Source organism: Crocodylus siamensis, chromosome 6, assembly GCF_052110815.1.
Source record: "Crocodylus siamensis isolate JL-2025a chromosome 6, ASM5211081v1, whole genome shotgun sequence".
In the NCBI taxonomy this organism is placed as follows: domain Eukaryota; kingdom Metazoa; phylum Chordata; order Crocodylia; family Crocodylidae; genus Crocodylus; species Crocodylus siamensis.
Genome location: NC_143400.1, coordinates 93,433,138 through 93,458,355, shown reverse-complemented (window position 1 = coordinate 93,458,355; position 25,218 = coordinate 93,433,138). Strand labels below are relative to the sequence as shown.

Here is a 25,218-nt window from a genome sequence, read left to right as displayed (position 1 = left end):
ACTAGAGCCCTGGGACTCACTGCCAGGGAGCAGCCCTGAAACCCCTGTCCATGGGTGCTGGCAGCCCAAAAGGCCAAGGGGCAGCTGCAGCAAGGTCAGCGCCCTGCGGGCTTGCCTGGCCTCCTGCTCATGGGGGTGTTGACTCGTGGCCCTAATGACGACAGTGACAATGGCATCAGCCTGGCAGGATCCAACCAGCAGCCTGGCAGCCCCACCACGGGCTGCCCCGATGCAGCAGGGCACCGGCCAGACTGAGCACAGCAAGTGGCGAAGGCACAGACTCCCAGGCTCTGCTTTCCATGCGGACTTTATTCAGTGACCCCCTCCCTGCCGCAGCGCACAAGACCCTGCTGCAGCCTCACCCCCGGGGCCTGCCCCTGCCCCTCCCCGAGTGCCATTACAATCCCATTACCATGCACAGAGGCACTCGGATCCAGCCTCCCTGCAGCGGGAGCCCCAGGCTACAGCAACTGGTCTTCGACCGCCCAGGCTGTCTGGAGCGATTAGGCGACGGCACAGGGACGGATGTGCCGCTTGGCATAGATGCACTGCTGGGGCGAGAACCCGGGGGTCCGGAGCCCCTGCCCTGGGGCTCCGCGGGGGGTTGCAAGCATTGATCGAGTGACTGGAGTGTGCGCCCTGGCTCATGGCCCTGCATCCTTGTCTCTCTCTGTGGTAGCAGGGGACGTTTGGGGGGCTGCCACCCCAGCCAACAGGCCCTGGGGCTCACGGAGCCGGCGTGGGAAGGAGCCTCGTGGCTGGGGAAGAACGGAGCCAACTGGGAGCGTTGAGACTGACCCGGGCGCTTGTGCCAGCTCCCACCAGACAAAGTGCCCTAAGGGCTGGCAAAGCTGAGCGGGGCACAAGGCGGGGGAAGAAAACCCGCAGGCATAGACCGAGACCCGGGCGCCCCCAGTGCCTCCCCCAGGCGCCATGCTCTGCCCCGCCGCACTACAGTTCGGTGCTGGTGACAGCGCTGACCCCGTGCACCAGCACGGTGGGGCCGAGGTCCCGGGTGAGCAGGTCCAGCTGGTGCAGGTAGGCGGGGTAGAGGGCGGTGTCGGCGGGCGGCCGCGGCAGGTAAAGGAAGCGGATGGTGGGCGCGGAGCTCTGCTCCAGGATCAGCCGGTTGGCAGCGTGCAGGTACTCCTCCGACACGCAGGCAGGGAAGTTGACGGCCGCGTCGGGCGCCGCAGCCCACGGCTCCTGCTGCTTCTGCCAGTGCAGGGCCACCACGCTGTCCCAAGGCACTAGGTGGATGGCGGCCCGGATGCGCAGCTCCTTGAGCAGCTGGCGCAGCTTGTCCTCCTGCCCCCGGGTCCTGGCGCCCGTCTCCACGCAGAGGAAGAGGCGGAGGGTGGCACGGCGCCAGGCCCGCGCCATGTGCAGCACGCAGGCCATCTGGAGCAGGAAGAGGCTGCAGGTGTCGGCGTAGCGGGCGCTGTCGGGGCGCAGCAGGTTCACGGGCCACACGTCGATGCAGGGGGCCGCGGAACGGGGCTGCTCCAGCTGCTCGAAGGCCCGAGCCAGCAACACGTTGCGCAGCATCTTCACCGCGTCGGCCACAATGGCCACGTACTCCTGGGGCGACAGCGGCCGGGGCCCCGAGGCCTCCCGCACCGGCGGGAAGCTCAGCTGCGCCTCCTCTCGGCTGCCCGAGAAGGGCGAGTACCGCGCCAGCCCGTCCTGCGGCTCTGCGCTGTCGTAGAAGCCCAGCACCACGGTGTTGGGCCGCATGCCACCTGCGAGACACGGCCAGTCACAAGGGGGAAAGCCCAGGCGTCCCCCTGAGCGAGAAGTGCCTGGGAAACCCGCCTCGGCTCTGCGCTACCCCTCCAGCCCCAGCCCCAGCCCCCTCTGCCCTTGGCGTGGCGTCAGAGCTGGGACAGCCCTGCCCAGCCAGCTGCATTTCCCAGGCCCCCAGCTCTCCTCCCTCTCCCCACTGGGGACTGCCCTTGCTCCAGCAGCCCCTCGGCCCCCGCCCCAAGCCCCCTGCTGCCAGTGCCCAAGGACAGAGGGTTGGGGGCTGCTCCTGCAGAGCGAGCCCCGGGGCAGGGTGGGGGGGGGCACATGGGGGACAGAGGCTCACGAGGGCTCTGGGCAGCCCGGCTCCTCCTCACTCATTGCTGGGTCCCAGCTCCCAGGCAGGTTGCAGGCCCGGGGCACAGGGGTGGCTGCCACCCCTCGTCTCCCCTTGGGGATGGTGGGGCAGGGCGGGCCAGGACTCACCCAGGCCGGAGATGAAGAGCAGCTGCTGGGCGCCGTGCCGCACCGAGTCGGCCAGCGTGAGGTTCACGAAAGCCTTGACGTTGAGCCTGTCGACCAGCCGCAGCCAGGACTCGGTCTGGGCTTGCAGCGGGTCCGAGGGCAGCGCGTCTGGGAAGGGAACGGCGGGAGCGTCAGACATCCCGGGGCGCCCCCGAACCTTGCCTGCCCCAGGGGTACTCTCCCCTGGCTCGGAGCCCCCCGGTAACACCAGCCCCCCCATGCCACCCCCGTGGCCTCTGCTCCCTCCAGCCCATGTCACCCCCAGCTCGGCAGCTGTGGGTCCCTTGCACTCGGGGTTCGTTCCATTGCTATGGGTTAAAAAAAGCAGCTTTTAAAAAGAAAAAAAAAAAAGGTAAAAGCCTCTTCACGGCTCCCCCCATTTGAGATCCATTAGTTACCATGACAACGCTGGGTGCAGGGGGGGCTTGGTAGCCTCTTCGACTGCAGCGGAGAAATCAATGGAGAGCCAGAAATGTGGGACCAGGCACGAGCCCGCCGGGGAACCCCACACGCGTGTGCCGAGGAATCCTGCGTGCCCCACGCATGGGCGGGGAGGCCGATCCAGCACAGGGGGCCCCTCTCTGCCAGCCTGCCCCACCGTGAGGGCACCCACCACATTGGTCTAGGGGGACCTGACATGGAGTTGTCCCCCCTCCCCTTATTCACACCCCGGGAGGCTGACACTGGCTGAGCCCAGCCCCGTGAGGGGCGTGAGAAAAGGGGGGTCCTGGCTCTGCCCCAGCGCCGGTCTGAGAAGGGGTGGCGGGAGGGCACTCCCCGCCCCCTCAGCTCTGCTTTGAAGGCATCCGGCCCTGACCGCGGAGCTACAACCCTCGCTCCACTGAAAGCCAGAAGCCTCCGGCCACCCACGCCTGCGACAGGGTCACCAGTGCCCGTGGGGGATGCCCATGTGGTGCGGGCCCACCTGGGCTGCCCTAGAGCCGACGCTGGGGGCATGCAACGTGCAAGGCAACCCAGGTCTCTGGGGAGCCATTGGGGACCCAGCTGGATGGGGCCATTGGGTGTGCAGAGGGCACTGCTGACACCCAGCCACCTCAGCCGCTCGCTACCCCTTGCATGGAGCCCAGTGGGTGTGTGAGACGCCTGGGTGAAGGGGGTGCTCTCAGAGCTGCCGCGGTCCCCGCGGGGCTGGACCGGGCACGGCTGGCAGAGGCGCACCCTTCTGCAGCCTGGTCTCCGTGATGCTCGAGCTGAGCTCCAGAGGGGCACCTGCTCGCACCTCCCCAAAGGCGCCCTGTGGCCAGGCCCCCCGCCCCACTCAGGGCGGCACGTCCCCAGGCAGAGGCGATGCGCTCACCCAGCTCCTGCAGCTCCACGTGGCCCAGCACGTAGAGCCCGCTCTTCTTGAGGTCGTTGACGAAGCGGATGAGCTGGACGCAGGACCGCGGGTTCTGCACCATCAGCAGCATCTGGGGGCGCCAGAACTTGACGTGCTCCTTACGGACGTCCAGCATCAGCAGGTACTTCCGGACCTGGCGCGGGGCGCAGAACGGGGGTGGGGGTCATCGGACAGGCCCCACAGGCAGAGGATGGGGGCCCTTTGGGAGCTCTGCAAGCCACGGGCACTGGGGGATCCCTCGTGGGTGGGGTAATGGGGCCACGACCACAAAGGGAAGGTAGAGAGAGAGGACCGATGGGAGAAAAGAGGAGACTTGAGCACTGGCCAATGGGAGTGGAGGGTCCTGATGTGCCCTCCAGATGTGGGAACCCCTGGATTTATCTCCCCATCTGCGACCCACAATAAAGGGGACACGTGCCCTATGGAGGATGTCGTGGCAGATACCAAGGGAGCAGGGGGCCGGCGTCCCACTGCCTGTCACCACCGGTGCCGGCTGAGCGCCACGTGATGGGGCGAGACTGACAGTGCCATGTGCCAGCGTGGGTACGTGTTGGCACCCTGCTGCCCACTAGAGCGAGCCTGGCCTGGCCCAGCTCAGCTTGCCCAGCATGGCTGGCGCGGGCACTGCCCTCCCACCACCTGCACAGGGGCTATAGCCAGGGGGTAGATGAGGGGAAGGGAGCTGGGGAGCTAGCACGGGGGAGGAGGGGGTCACCGCCCTCAGCACTGTAGGACCTGGGCAGCCAGAAAAGGAGCAGCCCCCCCGGGCGCTAGCGGCAGACAGCAGGGCCCGGGCACGAGCAGACCACATGGTTGTGCTCCCTGCCGCCAGCGTTTGTCGTCACTGCAGAGGCCAAGTGCATTCGATCACACCCACGGGGCAGCATCTTGTGCGGGAAGAAATGCAATTACTCCCGATGCATGACATCAGCTTGTCCTTTTCCCTTGCGCCGTCTGTCCCTGGCCGCGGGCCAAGCCCCAGCTGGCCGCGGCTAGGGAGAAGAGGCTCCGGGAGGAGACCTGGCGTGTGGCGTGAGCGGCTGCACGTGGTCCCTGGCTTGGGCCTGGCCCCAGGAAGGCAGGGGGCACCCAGGGCACTGCTGATCACCGCAGCCAGCCGGTGACCGGGCCAGAAACGTTCCCCCTTCCTGCACTAACACCCGGGCTGGCAGCATTTTGGGCGGACGGCAAGGGGCTCCAACAGGCCCCGAAGGCTTGTTGAGCCCCAGGGGATGATTTTCTACACTCCTCCGACCACCTCCGAGCCACGCCGGTGATGGGGAGCCCCTACGTGGGGCTGGGGTGGAAGCGGGGCTGAGGTACCACGGAGCGAACCTGGCAAGTGGGCAGGGCCATAGGCACCCACCTGGGCGGTGGAAGGGGCCGCAGCCCCCGTGCCGGCTGAGGGTGGGGGTCTCAGCACTCACCTGGTGGAAGATGAGGGCCTGGCTGATGTACCCCCAGCTGCTGCTCGGGGACAGGTAGTGGAGCGCCAGCAGCAGCACCAGCATGAAGGCCATGCTGCCCGAGGCGTAGATGGGGCTGATGAGGAACATCATGATGCCGCAGCCCAGGATGCCCAGCACGCAGGTGTGCCAGGTGAAGTACCGGAAGGTGGGCCTGCCGGGAGGGAGGCAGCGTGTCCGAACGGGCAGCTAGGGCTTGGGCCGCAGCTCGGCTCGCTGGTACGCCCCAGGTACCCGCCTGGCTAGCAGGGACCGAGGGAGCTGTGCAACGAGGAGCAGCCAGACCCTTTCCCCACGCAGCGCCCTCCCTCCTGCTGCCCCCGGGGTGAGGACAGCGCCAGCCGAAGCATCAGAAGCCTTCGCAGAGGATACGCGTACTCCAGGGGTTTGCCTGGGGTGCCAGGAACAGGGCTGCCGGCTGCCCTCCAGCACAGCCTCTGCCGTCGTACAGCTTGGGTTGACAGGCGCGGGGGGCAGCTGGGCTGCATGCCACCGAGCGGTGCCAGGCGGGCACCGGCGGCCCCGGCCTCACCCTCCGACCGGGGAACCGGGAACAGGAGCGCAGGGCAGGGACGGGCGTCCTGCAGCAGAGAGCAACCCCTGGAGCCCCCCCATCACCACCGAAGCCTCGCGCGCGGAGGCACCAAGCCGGAGCACCCACGGAGGCCCTTCCTGGTGCTGCAGAGCGGGGCACGGCCCCTGCGGCTGCTGCCCATCCGGCCAAGGGAGCGGGGGGGATAATTCCTCCCTGACCCCAACTTTGGACTTGGAGCAGGGGCCGCACCCTCCAGGGTAGGAGCTGGCCAGACTGGGCACAACTGCTTCCTCCATCAGAAACATCTCAGCGACCAGCCCCCAACCACGCTCCCTCCCACGGGCACCCCAGCTGCCCCGATGCAGCAAGATGCCCGGGGCCGAGCCGCAGCCCCCAGCACAGCGAGAGGCTGGGGGAGAGCAAGCCAAGGTGCCCACTGGAAGCAGAGACGGTGGCTGCTTCAATCCCAGGTCCGCCCTTAATTCTGGCAGGGGGCTGAGGGGGCAGCGAGGCCGGCGGGAGCCAGGTGGGGAAGCCAGCGCCCTGCACGGGGCGAAGAGACACCCGCACAGCCCAGGACTGAACGTGAGGCCCCACGTGCTCCGTGCTATCCGATTTGCTCTCATCTGCCTGGCTCTTCTCTATTTTGCTTGGGAAGATTTTGAAAAGGCCAGTGATGCTGATTCCCCTCCCCCACCCCAGTGCCAGACAGGAAGACCTGCACCCTTCCTCTGGGTGGGGGTGCACGCTGAGCCAAGGTGCACCAGGTGCCGGGGCTGTGCCCCCAGTGCCCCCCGCCTAACGAACAGGCCTGGGGCCCCCAGTTGGGCCTCCTTTGGCAACCCAGGCCCCAGCTAGGGGCAGAGGCCCCGGGCAAGCAGGTGCCATGGGGGAACGCCGGGGCCCATTCCTGGGGCACTGATGCTGCGCTGTCAGCAGCCGCGTGATGGAGCGGGGAAGGTACTTCATCTCCCACCCTGATCGCAGGCCACAGTCAAGGCTGGGCGGGCTGATCTGGAGGGGTGCTGAGGGCCCGGGTGATGTGAGCAGACCTGGCTGCCATCCCTGTGGGGCAGGAGGGCGCCCAGTCGCGACCTGCGAAGGGAAAAGGCAGCACTGATCTGGCAGCCCTGTTGGCAAGGACGGGGAAGGGGATTATAAAGTCTGTGCCAGGGGCCAGGGGCTCCCACTAACCCCACACAGCACATGGAAGCAGGAGGGGGGCAGGGGCTGGAGTCCCAGCCCTGTCATCAACTCACATGACCCAGGGCCAACTGCCTGCCTCAGTTTCCCCACGAGTCTTCAAGAAGATACCCGTGCCACTAGCCAAAGTGAACCCAGTGCTTGCTGCCTTGGACATGTGCGGAGCATGTGTCAGCCTGTCTGCTGGTCACGGCCACCTCCCGTCCCCTGCCAGCTGCGGTCCCCCAGAGACTGGGCGCACGTGCTACCCACTCCATAGCGAGTGCTTCAGGTCCGCCAGAGACTGCCGGGAGGCGCAGTGCACCGCTGTCCTGCTGCACACCAGGGAGACAGAAACCCAAGAGTATGTATGTGCATGGACACACAAGTGCAAGCATGCATCCATGTGCACACACGTGTATGCACACACACGTATGTGCAAGCATGCATGTGCATACAGGTACATGCACGTGTGCGCTCTCATGTATAACCGCACCAGTGCCCCAAACCCCCAGTTCCTGTGCCATCACCTCCAGGGTTTCTCCCCCTGGCTCCCTGGTGCACTTCTGTGTTTCGAGATTTGGGGAGAAGGAGGATGCCAGGTTCCCCCAGGAGCTGGGGCCCCAGGCTTTGGGAGCCAGCTCCGGGGGGCAGGAGCAAGCCAGCCCAGCCCCCAGCCCCCCATGGCGATTGCCACAAGAACGCGGCGGCTTCGGCACGGATGACAGGAGGCTCCAGAGCAGGACGTCGCGGACGCGTGTCAAGCTGCTGCGCTCCGAAGGGATCGTTAGCTAATTACATCGGAGGTAGCTAATTATTCTTTGAGTGAAAGCGACCCCGGGGTCGCGGTGTGTGGAGGAGAAAGTGGCAGCCGGGGAGCCAACGCGCCTGAAGTGTCCTTGCGTGGGCTGGCACGGCCACCCTGGCCCCATCCTGTCGCCCCCCCACGGGCTGGCTGGGCCAGCTCCCCCTCCCCACGCACACCGTGGCGCTCAGCTTCTCCCCGGCCCAGGACGAGGGACAGATGCACTCAGGTCGTGCTGGCACACGGCTTCCCAGCGCCCTCCCCGCGGGCCGGGCTTTGCGAGGGGGCTGAGAGCAAGGCTCCAGGGGTCCTGCGCCGTCCGGCACACGCAAGCTGCGGTCTCGGGCTCGCTAGGAGCATCCCTCAGGCCACCGCAACCGCTGTTCTCGCCGGCACCTGCACCACGGAGGCAGAGCTGGCTTCGGGCGGCCAGCCCTGGGCTGGGGGACAGCTCTTCGGCACGGCGCTGTCGCCTGCCCACGACGGGGTCACGGGGCAGACTGGCGGGACACGGCAGGGAGCAGGCCCAGACAGTGGTCTCCCTACCCCGAGGTAACCGCAGCCGGCAGCTCGCCCAGCTCCGACCTGCTTGGGAGCACGGGGCAGAAACCCGGAGGAGGAGAGCCCCGACGGCGAGCCCAGGAGCTTGGGGCGCGAAGCCGGGACAGCCCGGGTACCGGCACGGCTCGGGGCTCCAGGCAAAGCGCGCCGGGGCACGCCGACGAGCCGGCCGCCAGCACCGTGCTGCGGCGAGCGCCGGGCTGGAGAGCCGGTTTCAATTACAACCGGCACCGGGTGCCGTATATCAAGGCCCCGGCGGTGATTTACAGAGCGTGGTACAATATAATCACAACTCGGCAACAATGTAGGCAACAGATTTACCTCTCCCAAGCAAATACGTCTCCGAGTCATTCATCACCCAACGGGACTCCAGCTCGCGGCTCATCGGCACGCTGCCGCCCAATCGGAGCGCAGCTCGCGGCTCATCACCCGGGCCCCACCCAATGGGAGCGCAGCACGCCACGCAGCCTCCGCCGCCTGCCCACCGGGACCGCGTCCGCGATTCACTGCCCACGCGCGGGCCAATGGGGCGCCAGCTCGTGGCTCATCCTTCCTCAGGAGGGGGCCAATGGGGCATCGGCTCACGGCGAAATGCCCCGCCGTGGGCTTACGGCGCCCGAGATTTACAGCCGATAAACAACTTATTACCCGACACGTTGCAGCTCATTGAAAAGCTGAGCTGTGGGCCCTAAACCATCCATTATCCCCTGCGCTGCCATCCCACGGCGGGCACGAGGCAGGGTGGCCGGAGCTGGTGCGCTAGGACGGGCTCTGGGTGCCAGCCAGGGCCAAGGCCGGCACTGCCATGGCACAGGGGTGAATGCACGGCGGGTCCCACCTTGACCTCTGCCACCCGCGGACGGGGCGGAGGCCAGCCCCACACGCCACTTCACCCCCGAGCTGGGCAAGAGCCGTGCCACGCTCATTGAGACGGGGGCACCGCTCAACTCGGAGACGAGGGCTGGGAGGCGCGAGGGGACGCCCCCTCCGGCACAGCAACAGCGCGAGGGGATGACGGGACCCTGCGGACACAGCTGGAGCTGCCCGGTGGAGGCAGGCTTGGGGCCGGCGGGCCGCAGCAGTGCCAGGAGGCAGCGGGGGACCAGGGCCTGCCCCTTCCCGAGCGCTGGCTTCGCCGGGAGCCTCAAGCCGTGGCCCGGCGGTGCAGGAGGGGGCGGACGCTGCCACGGAGCACAGCCAGGCACGGCCGCTCGCACTAACGCCGCCGGCCGGAGCGAGGGGGGCCTGGGTCCGACGCCGGGCTCTGGCGCCAGTGATGAGATTAGGCAGCAGGACGCCTGGGCTCTTTGCTCGGCTCAGGCACTGAACAGGGTCTGGGGTCTCCAACAGGCCGCGCGGTCCTGGGCCCTCTCTGGGCTTCTGCCCCCTCTCCCTGGGGGGCCGCACGGACCCCCAGCCCTGCAGGAAGGGGGCAGGGGCTGCGTGGGGGGCCAGCGAGACCCGAACCGTCCCAAAGCCCGAGGCCCCTCCAGGCTGCGGGGAGAGGACTGGCCCATACAGCACCTGCCCCCCGCCCCGGCATTGCTGCTTTTCCTGGGGCGTGTGCGAGGTGCAGGGGAAGGGGGGGAGGGGGTGCGGGGAGCCCGCGGCCCCACAAGCCCCTCGATCCCACCACGCCGTCGCCAAAGCCGTCAGTCAGCGGCGATCGCCGGCAGAACGCCGCCCACCACCTCCCGCGCGCCGCTCCATAATAGAGCTTAATCATAACAGCCATTAGGCAGGGCCCAGCGCCTGCAATTACCATTTCAATCAGCACCCCCGCTGGCGCTAATGCATCCAGCTGCGGGGACTGCTCGCGGACCTTCCCCGCCCCCCAACCCGAGCCCCAACCCCCCGCTACCGGCACGCCGCGCATCCCGGGGACCCTGGGGCAAGGAGCCGTTGGCAGAGCGGCCGGAGAGAACGGACGCGGCCGCTTGGGCAGGAGCGACGCGAACTCGCGCTCCATCTGCTCCCGCTGGCTGGCCAGCCCCGGGCCTCGAGGGCGGCTGGGTGACGTGCTCCTGGCACGGGGCACAGGCCGCTCGGCGAAGGGAGAGGAGGTTGTGCGACACGCAAAGGCGTCTGCCACAGCCGGCAGCAATGAATCCACTTGCCCGACCGGCAGCCATCAATAGGCTTCAGAGTGAACAGTTGTATCGACACAACGTGCTTCGCCCTGCTCGGTGCTCTGGTCTCAAGCCTGCCTGGGCTTCCTTCACACCCCTACTTTCACCCCCGGGGACAGCAGGGCTCTGGGCTGGGGGGGCGCGATGGCAGGGGTGGCACTGGGGCTCTGGCTGGCGGCACCGGGGGAGACGAGCTCCCAGGCTAACACGCCGTTGAGTCTGCCAGGAAGGAACAAGCACAACTGGCTCGGGCAACCGCAGCCCCCACTTGCATGCAGGCCGGCCAGGAGCACGGGGTGGGGGGGTCAGAGGGATGCCACTGCCCAGCCCTGCCGCCCCCCACACCGAGCCCGGCTCCCGGTGCCGCGGCTGGGATGCACGGAGCCGCAGCGCAGGGGGCCGGAGCCGCAAAGCTGTTATTTTCTCTAATTGTTGTTTTTGCTGAAAGGTAATTAAAATCCCTTTTTACTTCACTTGCCGGAGACCTTGGCGGGGGGGGGGAGGGGGGGGGAGGCAGGTGCAGGGAGACGGAGGGAGCAGGAGGGTGCTCGGAGGGGAGGGGTCTGGGGGTGTCAAGCCGTCCTGACCCGTCCCCCCAGCTCCCTGCCTGACCCAGCATGTCTCTGCTCTGGGGGGCACTACCCCGGCCCCTGTGGGGACAATGCCACGCTGCTACCCCAAATGCCCCTGCCCAGACTCTGCACAAACTGCCCCTACGCCACCCCTGCGCGGCCGTCGCTCGGCACCTCCAAGGGTGGGCTCTCACTGCTCCGCCAGCCGCCTGCTCCAGCGCCCCGCTCGGCTCGCAGCTCCACCGCACGCTAACCCTCGGGCCCGTGTCCTGCCCCCGCGCCAGCCTCGCCCCCGTTCGCAAGCTGCCATCGCATCCCCGGCCGTGGCTGACCCCAGCCCCGACTAACCCAGGCTCCATCGCCCACCCCCAGCACCTCACGCTTTCTCCCCTGACCCCCGTAACCAGCCCAAGGCCTCCCCATCGTTCACCTTCAGTGCCCCAGAAACCCGCCTTCCCTGTGGTACGGACACAGCCACGGGGACCCGTGCCATCGCACCGGGCTTTGCTGTACCATGCCTCACTGCCCGGGGGGAGGTGCCAGCACCCACAGCAAGGTGCCCAGGATGCAGCTCACCCAAGGGCCCCCTGGCCTGGCAGGGGGAAGCGCCGAGCCAGCTGGGACTCGCTGCCCGGGGGGGCAGGCAGGTGCAGGTTTCCTAAGCCGAGGGCCTGAAGGGCCGGGATCTTCCCCCGGCTCTCCCTGACCGGCTGCAGGACTGCGGGCAACCCTAGAGGAGTGTCCGGCTGCCTCGGATCTACAGGGGAGTCGAGCCTGTGCCAGCTCCAGCCGGAAAGACACAGGTGTTTCATAGTTGGTAGGGTCGGAAGGGACCTGAGCAGATCATCTAGTCCGACCCCTGCCATGGCAGGAAAGAGTACTGGGGTCGACGGTGTGTTGGGGATGGGGGCCCCATTCCCGGCTGGTGCCCGCAGGCCTGGCCATAACGCTGTGACTTAGTCATACAGCATGACTGTCCCAGACATTAAGTGATGCAGAGACACTAAGCGACTCACTTGAGCTCCAGGGAGTCGATGGCGGGGCCAGAAACAGCGACCAGGCTGGTGCCATCCTCACAGGGCCAGCGTGTGCCCACTGGAGAGGGCGGTGACGCCCCAGAGACCCCCCACCTGCCCCGAGCGAGCCGTGCCCGCGGGGGAGAGGCAGGGCAGCGAGCTGCTGGCTGCGTTCCCCGTTGCCAGAGCCGTTCCTGGAACGCGGCTCGTCGCTCCCCTCCATTTAATTACCGCTAATGCAGGCCGAGCCCCATTGCCGCCTGGCACGCTGCCGCGGGGAGCAGCAGGACAAGGGCCATAAATTCACCACAAAGAGTCCCCCGCGCCTTGGGCTTTCTTCTTTTCTGACTTTTTTTTTTTTTTTTCCCCTCGACTAAAAACGGTATTTGCTCAAGGGCAAAAGCTTTTTAACCAGGATCATAAATGCTTATTACTCCACGACGTGCCGGCTGGATGGGATGGGAGTGGGGGCGGGGCGGGGAATCGATCGCTGCCCCCCCACTCCCCGCAGGGACGCCCAGGCGCTGCGAGCATGGAGGGCTCCACGCGGGAGCTGGAGGGGGAGGGCAGCCGCAGGCGGCTGGGTTTCAGGCTCCGCGGGAGAGGGAAGGGGGGGATCTCTCTTCCTCCTGCCTGGAAGCCACCCGAGATGCCTGGCAGAGCTCAGGCATCTCTTTGGGCAGACAGGACCCTGTCCCCAGGGAGCCGGGTGGGACGGTCCCTGCACCTCGGCCCACTGGAGAGCATGGCAAAGGGGTCCCTGGGGTGTCAGGATAACCCCCCTGAGCACGCAGACAGCAGGCGCCCCAAGGAGCACCCCCAATCCCCACTGCAAAGCCTCACGCGTGTAGACAAGCCACAGCCGGATGTCGAGAGCACCAACTCCGCGCTGCCAGGAGCAGCAAGGTGAGGCGGGCACCATGAGGAAGGAGCTAGGCGACAGGTGCTCGGAGGGTCCTAGGAGAGCTCTGTCCCGTGCTGCAGGGCAAGGCAACCCTTTCCCCACACGCACCATCCCAGGCCCCGCGGCAGCCCTCTAAGCGCCGCCAGCTCCCCACTGTCTGGAGGTGTCTCTTGCTGCTTGCCACACGCTTGTGCCGGGGGGCAAACCCTGGCACTGAGTGAGGGGCAGAACATGGCACTCGCTGGCAACAGGGACTGCTGGGTGAAGGGGAAGAGCCCCGCGGTCCAGGCCCCATCCCCAGAGCACCGAGTCAGGGCACCCGGTCCCCATCTTGGGTCCCAGGTAGCCAAGAGGATGGCAAGTATAGCAGGGACGAAGCCATCAGCAAGGGAAGCCTGTGCCACAGAGCACAACTGGCCTTGGCCCCTTGACTCATGGCCTGCTGTGAACCCCTGGACAGCAGGAAGCCTTCCTCTCCCACCCCCAGCTCCAAGTACCTGAAATTGGGAGCTGAGGCCCACTCCAGTGCCAGGCAGGCCAGGTCCACGGTGGCGTAGACCAGCAGGAAGAAGATGGTCACGATAGCCGCGATGGTGTTCAGCTTCCCAGAGAACAGCACCAGCTGTGGGGAGACAAGACGCCGTCAGCAGCAAGCCCAAGGGGGCTGCGAGGGGAGGACGGGGTGCCGCGATGGCCTGGGCAGGGGCTGGCAGGCTGCGGGGCTGGAGGGGTCTCTGGGACTGGCTGCATTTCCTTGCACCCTGCCCCACTCCCCCCCGCCCCGCAGGCTCGGGGGTTTGGTGCTGTGACCGCCGTGACCCCCTTCCCAGCCCAGCTGCTGATGCTGGGCGATGGAGCAGAATCCCCACCGAGCATGCAAACACCCCAGCCCACGGGCACCACGCCACGGCCCCGCGCGAGCGTGGGGATGCGGCTCCCGGCGCGCCCGCGCAGCACCAACCCTGCGCCCGGCTGACGTGGGCTGCTCGCCCCGTGCTCTGCCCCACGGCGCAGCGGGAGCCGTGCTCGGCGGAGGAGCCGCGCGGGCCGGCGGGCTGTCAGTTCAGCTCGACCCAGAGTAATTGCTCAGAGTGGAGGGGTTTTTTTCCCCCTTAGATTATTCAACCCATTTAAGCAATTGGGAATTTCAGCTCGTTGTGAGCTTAATAGCGCAAAGCCAAGTGGTAATCGTGCCTGGCTGCTATAATGGAGCCCCGGCTCCCCCCCATCCCCCTCCCCCCGCCTGTCGCTCTCTCAGCCATTTGCCTTTGATTTATAATTCATTTAGCTGCTCATCAAGGTAAAGGATCTGCTGCTGAAAGGTATCAAGCCCCAGTGCTGGGGGCCCGGAGGGGAGGGGGCAAGCAGCTGGGGGAGCGAGCAGTCGCTATTAGGGACCCCTCAATTAGCTGCTATTAGAGAGGCCTCTCAGGGCAGAGATGGGAGAGGAATAAGAGTCAGCAAGAGGCGCAGCCGGGGGCACGGGAGGCCCAGAGCGGGAAGGCAGTGGAGAGCCCGTAGCGGTTTGGATGTGCGTGTGGGGACAGCGACCAGCCCAGCTGGGACCCCTCCCTCTGCAAGGCCGGACCCGCGCTCCCCTCCTGGCCCCTCTGCCCGTGCTCGCTGCCCCACAGCCTGGTCCCCGCAGGCATGATCTCTCCCACCCCCCCAGGCCTGCAGGGCGTGAACGGGGGCATAGGAGAGCCACTAGCCAGGATCAAACCCCGCTTCTGAGCTACGACCAGGGAGAGGAGATGGGAGCCCTGGGGAGCAGGCTGTGGGGGCCTGGGCACGCTCATCCTCTGCCCTGTGATGCTCTGAGGCATGGGGCTGGCACCTGCTTTGGCCATGCTCCTGGCCTTGCAAAGGGACACCATGTACCCATCAGGGCCACAGCTACGGCAATGGCCTGTCACCTTGGATGGGGCCTGGACACTGCAGGGAGGTGGAAAATGCCCCCCACTCCATGACGGGATCCAGGCAAACAAAGCTGGGAAAGCTGTCCAGCAGTGGGACCCTCTCCTCAGGCCAAGCCAGGCCCTCTCCTGCCCCCCCCCGGGGTGCCGAACGCAATGATTAGTCCCCCCCACGTGCGTGGGCTGCTTCGCCCGGTCACTGTCCCTGCAGCGCCCACCCCCGCTGGGCTGGGCTCGGCGCAGCCAAATGCAAACTAGCCATTAGCTAATCGCAGGGGAGGGCGGGAGACGCTGGGCCCTTCCATTCAATTTGCTCAGGAGGAAGAAAAATGCCTCCAAGGAACAACCGCTAAGCAGAAGTTTGCCAGGGAAAAGCTCTTGCTCGCGCTGCCTGGCGCTGACCTGTCATGCAGCCCAGAAGCTGCACAGAGGAGCCGGCCAGGATTAGCCACCCTCATCTCTGCCGCTCGCCTTAGCACTGGGGCTGGTGCCAGCCGACGGCAGCAGGTTGCACCCTGGCAGCGTCAGCTGGGGCAGGCGCCCAGCCTCCTGCATCCCCCCAGGGATACGCAGCGCCATGTGGGCTGGGGTGGGAGAAAGCAGCACCCACGGCCCCAGCCCTGGGCTGCTGGGCATCGTCACGCTGCCAGGGGACCAGCCTGGCCAGACACCCCCTACCAAACCATAAGCCAGCAGCTGGCAGGCAGGGTGGCGCTGCTCCCACTGCACCAGCTGGGAGCGGCCAGGTCTCACCCGGCCCTGGGCAGTGCCGTCTCTGGTCTGGTTTTGCAGAAGGGCCCGATCCATGCCCAAGGCTCCCAGGCGCTGCCAGGCTGCCTGTGCCAGACAAGCCCCCTGGACTCCTGATAGCTTGCTCATCCCACGCCCCCTCCTCTTTCCCCAGCCACCAGGGCAGCTGCCTGCTCCCCATGTGCCTTCTCCTTCACAGCGCCCACAACCCGCCCCCCCTTGCCCGCACCCAGGCACACCAGGGCAGGGAGGGCATCTTCCTCGTGCACACGGATGCTGCACATCCTAGCACGCAATGCTCCCCCTCCTAATGCACGCATCTCCAGGGGCTGCACCTGCCTTGCCAATAATGTTCCCTGGCAGCAAACCCACCCTGCTCCCCTGGCATAGCCGGGCCCTGGGGCTGCCCTCGGCTGCGGGGACCTGGACGTGCCAAACACCCCAGCAGGCTGCTGCACTAAGCCCCCAGCTGCCCAGCTGCCGGGCTCCCCAGCACTAACAGGGATTCAGCCCCCTGAAGCCGCGCTGGCACAGGCAGAGCAATGTGGCGCCCAGCACCAGCGCTGGATGGCAACCTGGGGAGGGCCAAGCCGCGAGGGCCTTTTGTGCATGTTCCCTGGCGACTAATGGGGCAATTTTTTAGCATTACACATATTTGTCCAATTTGGCGGCCCGGAGAGAGTGGGGGCCACGCGGGGCCGGCGAGCACCGCTCCCGATTGGCTGGAGGCCCCCGCCTCGCAGCTGCTCGCGCACGGGCTCGGGCCAGTTGCTTAATTCACCCGGGATGGAGGCAGTGGCGGCAGTGGGAGACCAGGCAGAGCTTGCACGTGAGATTCAGAGGAGCCCCTGGCGCTCAGCCGGCCTGGGTCCTCGGGAAGAGGGGGCTGTGACAGGCCGGGGCAAGGGCACTGTGTGCCTGGCAAAGGACAACCAAGGCTCACACCAGCTCCTTGGGAAACGAGGTGCTGGAGCATCCCAAAGGGAACTCCGCCGTGAAGGTGGGGGCCTCTGCGGGGAGGGAAAGCAGCCGAGTCCCGCCTCCTGCACGGAGGGGTTAAAAGTAGGTCTGGGACCTGCTGGCACCGAGGTGAACTCCAGCCCCTCGTGCCTTCCCCGCGGAGCCAGCTGCCCCCTCTAAACCCCAGTGCAACACCTCAAGGCAGACCCGGGCGCGACAGCCCTCCCCGAGGCTCGTTCCTGCTGACCACGATGGTGCTGCGCTAGCAGCTGCTGCTCCCCACCCCAGAGGTGGTCGCACTGCACAAGGCTGCCCGCCTGGCTGGAGGCACAGGGGAGAGAGCTCAGGGCCACGCGGCACACTCACCTGCACCAGCGCCCAGGACATGACCACGGCCACCCAGGGGTTTCCGCTGCGGGAGGTTTTCTTGGCTGGCGCCAGGGCTCTGCCTGCCAGTGAAAGGGAAGCAAACGCCTCGTTAGAGGGGACTTCAAAGGAGCGGGGCAGGGGGCCGAACATGGGGCTGGCACACGCTGGGTGTCAGCTCTCTCTGACCCCAGGCCTTGGGGCACCGGCGTGGGCACCATTCAGTGGCCAAAGAGCGTTTGTTCCCAACACGTCCTCCTCACCCACCTCCATCCTACACCAAAAGGCCACCAGAAGCCCTCATCCTCAGCTTGGTAACCCCGAAATCTTCCCAGGCCTTGTTTAAGAGCAATCCTCTCTGGCCAGCTCCGGAGGCTAGGGGTCTGCACTGGCACTGAAATCCGTGACCCCCCCGCTGGGCAGCACCGGGCCCCGCCAGCACCGCCCGCCCGAATTCAGCTTGGCGGACAGACCAGCCCCTTCCCCCAGGATCAGAGCAGGAAGCTGGGGAGCGCCGCGGGCCTGGCTCCTGGATGGGGAAGCTGCGGGGTGGCAGCGATGCGGCAACTCAGGCCTGGAGGCAGCCGGCGGGGAGGATAATTAAAACTGAAATTAATTTAGCGATTGGGACAATTAATTACAATGGTGCGGCTTCTTCCCCCCCAACCCCCCTTCTTTGGGAGAACTCGATTTATGGTGACGAGCGGGTAATTTATGTGTTTGTACTGCCGATCAGCGCCGCCCCACGGAGGCTGAAGGATTTAGAGCGACGGGGGAAGCGGGGCGACAGCTTCGAGAGGCTTGATTAATTTAAAAAAAAAAAAAAAAGTCCATGGAAAGACCCAGATCTCATCACTGCCAGGTCCTGGCGGCCGCCACGAGTGGGAAGCAGGCGGGTGCTCATAGGGATAGTGGCTGAGAGCCGAGTATGCAGGGAGGGAGCTGGGGGTACGTGGTCGGGGAGGATCAGCAGAGCAAGGCGGGAAGCCACGGCCCGGCAGCAGGAGGAAACGCTCGCTGAGCATCAAGGGAGCACGTGCCGTGGCTCTGGCAGCTGGCGCCGTGGCATCCCTTGGCAGCAAGCTGGGGCAGCAAGTGCCCCCCCCCGTGCCTTGCTGCAGCCCAGCACCCGCTCCTGCACCCCAAGGGGCTGCGACCCTGGGGTCGGCCGCACGCACTCCTACATCGGCCCATGGACGGCTCTGCCCTGCCCTGCCGGGCCGAGGAGGCGAGAGCCTGCGGTGGTTCAGCTGCAGGCCACGGCTGCCCCAGCGCACGCCCGGGGAGGTGGGATGGTGTCACGCGGTCACAGCGCGTTAGTCTGGTTATCAATCGCCAGCCGCGGTGCACGCGCAGCCTGGGAGCGCTGAGCTGAGGGGGGCGCAGCGGGGAGGAGCGCCGGCTCGAAGAGCAGCACCGTGGTGCCTGGGGGGGTCAATCCCCCTCCCCGCCAGCGGCTCCAGGGCAGGGCCAGGCTGCCCCCTCGACCCCTGGCTGCCGGGCACAGGCACCTCGGTCCTTGCGATCTCCCTGCCCATGCTGCCCAGGGCTCCCCCCGGCCCACCAGCGCATCCCCAGGAGTGAAGTGGCTGGGAAGGGAAGGGCCCCACGGGACTCTGGGAACTGCAGCAAGACCTGAGCCCCAGAGCCCTGTCCCTCCTGGCACGGCTCACAACCCTCCCCCTTTCCATGGACATTGCTCCAGGCTGCTGGGGGGGAGGGAGCAGGCCCCCAGCCCACCCTGTGCCGGCAGGGTCTCAGCAGCCAGATAGCAAGAACCTGCCTTGCTGCTGAACAGCTCGAGGAGGGGGTGGGGACCAGACACCCCCTCGATGGGGAAACTGAGGCACGAAGCAGGACCAAGCATCAGAGCTGGGGGGGCGAAACCCAGGAGTCCAGCCGCCCACCCCTGCTCCAGCCGGGGCACACCACCCGCCGGCCTCGGCTGGGGGGAGGCAGCGCGGGGACCTGCGGCAGGCCGCTGCCAGAGGATATTTATTCAATTGGCTGGAGAAGCCCAAGTGGGCCAGGAGATAATGAAATCAAAGTGCCTGTGCTCTTGTCTGGCGTCCTTGAGTGCTGGCAAGGGCCCAGGGCTGGGGGGGGCTGCAGCACAGACCCCGCTCACCCCAGGGACTCCCGGGGACTGCCTGTCCGCCCCCCACCCCAGCCGGTGCGGGGCGACCCACGGCAGGTGGGGCCGGTGCCCCCGCACCTGCGCAGGTGAGCCACGTCCCCAGGCTCCGCGCCGCCCCCCTCGCCTGCCGGGGAAGTGTGCCAAGGAGACAGAGGACTGGGAAGGACGCCCAAGCCCAAGCGCCGGAGCCGGGGAGCCGGAGGGAAGAGCGAGGGGAGGCGGCAGAAGGAAAGGAGAAGGAAGAGGGGGAGGGCGCGGGGCTGGCGGCTGCAGTCCCCTGCCCAGCTGCGGGGACCTTTGGAGACTGGGCACCACGTAGGCCCCCGATCGTCAGCTGGGGCTGGCGCTGGGCAAGGCTGCAGCCTGGGGGGGCTCTCCGGGGCAGCCCAGGCCCCTGCCACGGGGCAGCCAGGCTCCTCCGGCCCTGGGAGCATCTCCGGGCTTGTGCCCAGTGTTATATGGAGCAGGGGGTGGCGGGGACCCAGGAGCACCAGCTCCCGCCCCAGCTGTGCCCGGCTGCGCGATGCGAGGGCAGGTGGATGCTGTTGCCGAGGGACCGCGGGACCATCAGCTGTTGCCATGGGGATGGCCAGGCTGCTTGAACCACCGCCTGGGATGACAAGCGGAGACGCCTGGCCAGGAGTGGAGACGGCGCGCGCCGCCCTCTGCTGGGCCCAGCCAGAAAGTCTCAGCCATGTGTCTGAGGCCCCGTACAGCACCGGGCACAGGGGGATTCTCCCGCGGCTGCCCAACCTCCTGGAGCCAGTGGCCCTGCCCTGCAGGCGACCACCCCAGGAGAGAGGGCAGCTCCAGCCATGCAGGGGGCACGTGGGGCACCTCCCAGGAGCAGCGCTGGCCCCACAGGGCACTCACCGAACAGGTCATCCTTGGCCAGCGCATAGAGGACGCGGGAGGCACCGATGAGGTTGCTCATGGCGGCGGAGAGCGTGGAGCAGTACACGCCAATGCTGACAAAGGGTGGCCACACGTTGATGTCCCGCAGGAAGCCGTAGTCGTTCTGCAGCAGGTTCCTGCCAGCAAAGAGAGAGGCTGAGCCAGGGGGACACGGGCCCTGGGTACACGCCACATGCACGGACCAGGCTCGTGAGGGTGCAGAGGCATAGGGAACGGGCAACCGGGCCGAAGGTCCCAGCCTGCGAAGGGGCAGCAGGCAGGATGTGCCAGGGGATGCCTGGCACTGTCCAGAGCCCAGGAGTTTGCACCCAGCCTCCGGGCACCCAGCTGGGGAAGCCAGACGGGCACCTTCTGTGCCATCCATGTCCACGTGCCCTGGCCCGGCCCCTGTACAGGGGACAAACGGGAACCCCCTCTGCTCCAGGCAAACTGGCAGGCACCCCTGGCAGCAAGCGGGGCTGGGGCAGCCCTGCTTCTCGGTGGGTATGAGAAGGAGCACAGCAGTGGGCAGCAGGGCCCTGGCCTGGTTAGGCTGGCACAGGGATGGGCTGCAGGGTCAGAAGCTCCTCCACACCTTGCCAGTACCAGCCCAGAGGCTTCCCCTTCCCTCCCACTGGTGGCAGATCCCAGAGGGCACCCAGGGGTAGGGGCTGCAGGTTGGCATCGAGGGGCACTGTAGGGCTGAGCAAAACAGATGTGCGTGCCACAGGCACACTGGCACTCAGAGCTGGGGATCTCCTCTGTGCTCAGGCAAAGCTCTGGTGAGCTCCACGCTGAGGAAACTTCCCCCATCCTGCAAGGAGCTACGAAAGCAGCCTGCGAGCACAGCCCTGCCCAGGGAGTCCCGGCCTGGCTGCGCTCCCGCGAGCAGGGTGAGCCCGATCTCCGCTGGGCCGGGCTGGCGCGCGGGCCGGGCGGGGGGACCAGCAGTCCCCAGCACCACAGCGGGGTTATTCACCGCACACGCGCGGCCCCAAGGCAGCCCGCAGCCTCGCGGCCCAGCCCCTCGGCGGCTTGCAGAGAAGCCCTGCCGCTGCAGCTCCTGGCCGCGGTTGCTTCTTCACGGCCGAGACCCAAACAAGCCGCCGGTCGGCCGCAGCCACCTGCCTGGTGCAGCAAGACAGCAGCCAAGAAGCTCCCGGCTCCTCGGGAGCCAACTGGCCAACATGCAAGGAGGAAACCGGTGGCGGAAAGCGGGGGAAGCTGCTAGAGCGTTACAGACACACAGACGGCCCAGGCTTTAGTTGCATCTTAACAAGAGGATTCGCGCAGGTGCGAGATAAATGAGCACAGATCTTAAACATCAGCCTGGCCCGCAATTAATACCTAATTACCGAAGGATTGATCACCTTGTTCCTAGGGGCGGGGGAGTACCTGGCTGGCACCCAGCACCAAGAGGCCCCCTCCACATGCCACTCCGGCCCCCGAGGCTCCCTCTGCCCGCTGGGCTGGCATCAGAGACCTCGTGGACAGGGGGACAAGGCTGGCACCCCAGCCCTGGCTCTCCCCTGCCATCAGGTTTGCAGCAGAGATGGGCACAGCCTGGCTTCCCAGCTTCAAGTCCCAGCAGGGAATAGCCTGCTCCTTGCCCACCCCGGGGCACATGCCCAAATCCATACAAGGTACCACATGTGGGCATTACCATGGTCCTTTGAAGTCAGGGTCCCATCCCCTACACTGAGACAGCAGAGGCTGCTTGCTGAGGGCTGGTTTGGTACCCATGGCCTGATTCCTCCTCCCCAGAAGTGGCTGCATTTCAGGGCCTCAAGCTAACCTGTGAGCACTGCCAGGACTGCCAGCAAGATGGGGGGAGGGAAGACCCTGAAAAGGGCTGGGGGGGCTCTGCGCTGATCAGGGAAGCTGATTAAGCGAGGCAGGAAGGAGCGGCAGGACTGTGTGGGGGAGGAGAGTACAGCACGGCAGGGGGAGGGGGGACGAGCCGGCCTGTCCTCTGTCATCGTGAGCAATGGCTGTGCATTAAGATATTAGAACATGACAGCTCTAATTCCAGCCCATTCCTGCCGCCGCCCCGGCCCACCAGATTGATGGTAGCACTTTCCCAAGCGGAAAATGAACAGCTGAGCGCAGCGGCCCCCCGGGGAAGCTCAAGCCTGCTGCCTGTCCCGCCCCGTCCTGCACGCTCGGCAGGCTGCCGGCCCCGGGCCAGGGGAGCGCTCGGGCTGGGGCAGGCAGGTGCGTCCGGCTTGGCAGAGGGTGGTAGCACGCGGGTGTGAGCTCAGCTCGGTGCACCGGCAGGGGCCACGTGGTTGCTGGACTCGCGGTGCTGCAACCCAAGCCATGGACCCTGCTGGGGGGGTCTGGGCCTGCCAGGCAGCCCCGGGGTGCTGCAGGTCCCAGGGGGCCCAGGTGCCGGCATGCTGGAGCGCAGACCCCACGTGGGGCACAGGGAAGCTGCACGAGGCCGTGCCAGCCCCTCAGCCTGGGGTCCCAGGGGCTTCCCCTGACCCCGCAGCAGCCCCATGCAGGACACAGGGCAAGGCCCCCTAGGGCAGGGCTCAGCTGGCTGGGTTCCCCCCAGCCTGGAGGAAGGGGGCACAGGCTGCCAGCCAGGGAAGGGGTGGAAAGGGGGACGCGGGGCAGTACCTGTCGCAGGTGCAGCACAGCAGGAAGGCCAGCAGGTTGTAGACGACGTAGGTGAAGAGCACAGCCGTGATGGTGCCCCGCGGGATGGAGTAGCTGGGGCGCTTCAGATCCCCTGCAAGGGCGGGAGGCGAGCGGCCTCGGTCAGGGGATACAGGGCCCCTGCTGCCCCCCACCAATGCCTTGCTGCTCCCTCAGCCCCCAGCTCTGCCCCACACCATCCAGCCCTGCCACCCCCTGCCCTGCCGCTCCTCACCGGACATGTTGGCCCCGGCCATGATGCCGGTGCAGCCGTTGAACATGACGGCGAAGACAGTGCTGAAGCTCATGGTGTGCCCCGTGGTGTAGTCCACGCTGTAGCCAGCTGCGGGGCACAGCGCAGGCGTGAGGCCCTCAGGCCACGGCAGGGGCCACCGGCGACACCACAGCTGCCACGCGGCCTGCTCCCCCGCATAACACAGCTCGCAGCCCCGCGCTCGGCCCCGCCAGCCCAAGCCGGGGTCCCCTCAGCCCCGAGCACAGCCACAGGCATGGGAGCGGCATCAACCCAGGGCCAACACTGGGCATCGCCCGACCCCTCCACAGCTCGGACTAGGTGCCCGCACGCCCGCTGGCAGAGAGGTGCGGTGGGCACGGGGGGCAGACTGCAGTGGGGCTCAGCCCAGGGCGTCTCTCCATCCCCCAAGGCGAGTCCCAGCCAAGCACCAGCCCCTGCCGGGCCGGGGGCAGGCAGGGCCAGGGGCCCAAGACGTAAGGGGAGGGACAGAGGGAAGAGCAGGGCAGAGCAAAGCAGGCTCAGGGCAGAGCCGGGCAGGGCTCGGGAGCCGCGGGCGCGTCTCACCCGCCAGGTTGCCCCGCAGCGTGGCCAGCCGGAAGCCGGTGAAGGAGCCGTTGAGGCTGACGGAGGTGTTGCCCTGCGGGCGCAGCAGCCGCACCACGGTAGGGCCCACGGCAAAGAAGCTGACGAGGACGGTGCCCAGCACGCCCATGACGACAATGAAGATGAGGAAGGTGGCCTTGGCGTAGATGGAGGCGCCCACCAGGCACACGAGCAGGCACAGCAGGAGCACGAACGTGCCGTAGAGCAGCTCGTACCAGTAGCTGCGGGGCAGGACCTGGGAGCCGGTGCCCACGCTCTGGCCTGCCGAGAGAAGAGCCGGGGTGAGCAGGGATGCAGGGGCAGCCCCCCACCCCTCACTGCCCACTCCAGGGTGAGCTCAGGCCTGGGGCACAAAGGTGCCCGCTTTGTGCTCATGACCGAGCCCCTCAAACTCGTGACGCTCAGAGCAGCCACGCTGGGCTGGGGGAGGACAGGGGCGTCACGTCCTGACGATGGAGACTTGTATCCGTGCCCCGGGGCCAGCACCCTGGGGGAGGCTGCCGCTCTGGATCATCCAGCGCTGAGAGCCGTGGCCTGGGGTGGGGGGCAGCGCACGGGGAGAGGGACAGGCCCGACGCCAACGGTGCCTTACCCGGGGGGATCCCGTAGATGTCAACGATGGCCTCGACCAGCCCCAGGACGTAGAGGGCACTGCCGCAGACGTTGGCCAGGAAGAACAGGATCCCCATGCTGCCCCCGAACTCGGGGCCGAGGGCCCGGCTGATCATGTCTGCACCGGGGTCAAGGAAGGCAGAGGAACAGACGGGGGTGGGAAGGCCCCAATATGGGCAGTGGCACCACCCTCTGCCCCCTTCCCCAACAACAGCCCCTAAACACCCCCTGCACGGTATTCAATGCCCTCCCTGGGCTCAGCCCCCAGCCCCGCCAGTGCCCCTCAGTCATGCCCCATAGGCTGCACTGCCCCACGGGGCGGGTGTCACGGCCTCTGCCCCACTCCCCTGGTCCCGCAGCCCCCAGGGCAGCCCTGTGGGCCAAAGGCACTGCTGGGTAGCTCCAGGGCCTGGCACCAAGGAGCTGCACCCCTGGAGCAGGGCAGGGGGCCCTAGCCTGGCTCTGCCCCAAATGCCCCTTGACTAAGGCTCTGCCAGCTAATGCTGGGGAGCTTCTCCCCAGAAACATGCCATGCCCCTCTCTGCAGGTCGCCCTGGCATGGCACGACCACCACTGACTGATGGGGGTCCAGCCTGACCCATGCAGAGACATGGGACCAGCCTGGGGAAAGGATCTGCCTTGCTAATGCCCCCGCACCGCTCAGGGCTGGGCTTGGGGGCTGGGCTGGGGAGCAGGGCAGGGTGTTTCTGGGCAAGGATACAGTAGGCTCCACCGGCATCCAGCGCCCCATTGGTGGAGATGGCGCACACGGACAGCACCGTCATGCCGATGATGAAGTAGGCCACCACGAACATGGCCAGGGCCTGGTACAGCCCAGCCTGCCCCACCACAAAACCTGCCAGCGGGCGGGACACACAAGGGCCAAGGTTAGGCTGGCACCGAGCGCTCCAGCACCCTGCGCTAGCTCCGCACGGCCGTGCCAGGACCAGCCCAGGCAGCAGGCCACCGCTGGCCCCCCGCGAGGGCAAGTGGGGGGACACAACACAGGGACCTCAGGCACAGCAACCCCCACCACCAGCTCCTCATATACCCCAAGCCCCAACACTGCCCGTGAGCATGAGCCCCTCCTTTTCCACCCCCTGGCGCTCTCTGGAGAGACCCAGCGCGCACGCCGTGCGCTGCCACCAGCCACGCGCTGCTTGTGGCAGGGCACGGCCCACGCCGCGTGGCAGCCCCTGCAAGAGCCCTGCATCCAGCTGGCAGAGGCCGCGCCCCGGCCGAGGGTCCTCCACACGCCCTGCCTCCGCGGCTGCGTGCTGGGC

The 25,218-nt window shown here is 67.1% G+C and overlaps 1 protein-coding gene across 1 annotated transcript in view; it reads right to left on the bottom strand.

Annotated features, from left to right (window-relative positions):
* Positions 1 to 294: 294 nt before the first annotated feature.
* Positions 295 to 25,218, bottom strand: part of SLC12A9 (solute carrier family 12 member 9) — a 42,475-nt gene continuing 17,551 nt past the window's right edge. The window contains exons 2-13 of the mRNA XM_090052126.1: positions 24,657 to 24,791; positions 23,916 to 24,053; positions 23,285 to 23,584; positions 22,700 to 22,807; positions 22,447 to 22,558; positions 19,801 to 19,958; positions 16,791 to 16,873; positions 13,296 to 13,420; positions 5,056 to 5,248; positions 3,587 to 3,761; positions 2,230 to 2,376; positions 295 to 1,742 (exon numbers count right to left, since the gene is read on the bottom strand). Coding sequence (XP_089908252.1) covers positions 952 to 1,742; positions 2,230 to 2,376; positions 3,587 to 3,761; positions 5,056 to 5,248; positions 13,296 to 13,420; positions 16,791 to 16,873; positions 19,801 to 19,958; positions 22,447 to 22,558; positions 22,700 to 22,807; positions 23,285 to 23,584; positions 23,916 to 24,053; positions 24,657 to 24,791 — 2,465 coding nt within the window. The 3' untranslated portion in view covers positions 295 to 951. The remainder of the gene's footprint in view (positions 1,743 to 2,229; positions 2,377 to 3,586; positions 3,762 to 5,055; positions 5,249 to 13,295; positions 13,421 to 16,790; positions 16,874 to 19,800; positions 19,959 to 22,446; positions 22,559 to 22,699; positions 22,808 to 23,284; positions 23,585 to 23,915; positions 24,054 to 24,656; positions 24,792 to 25,218) is intronic.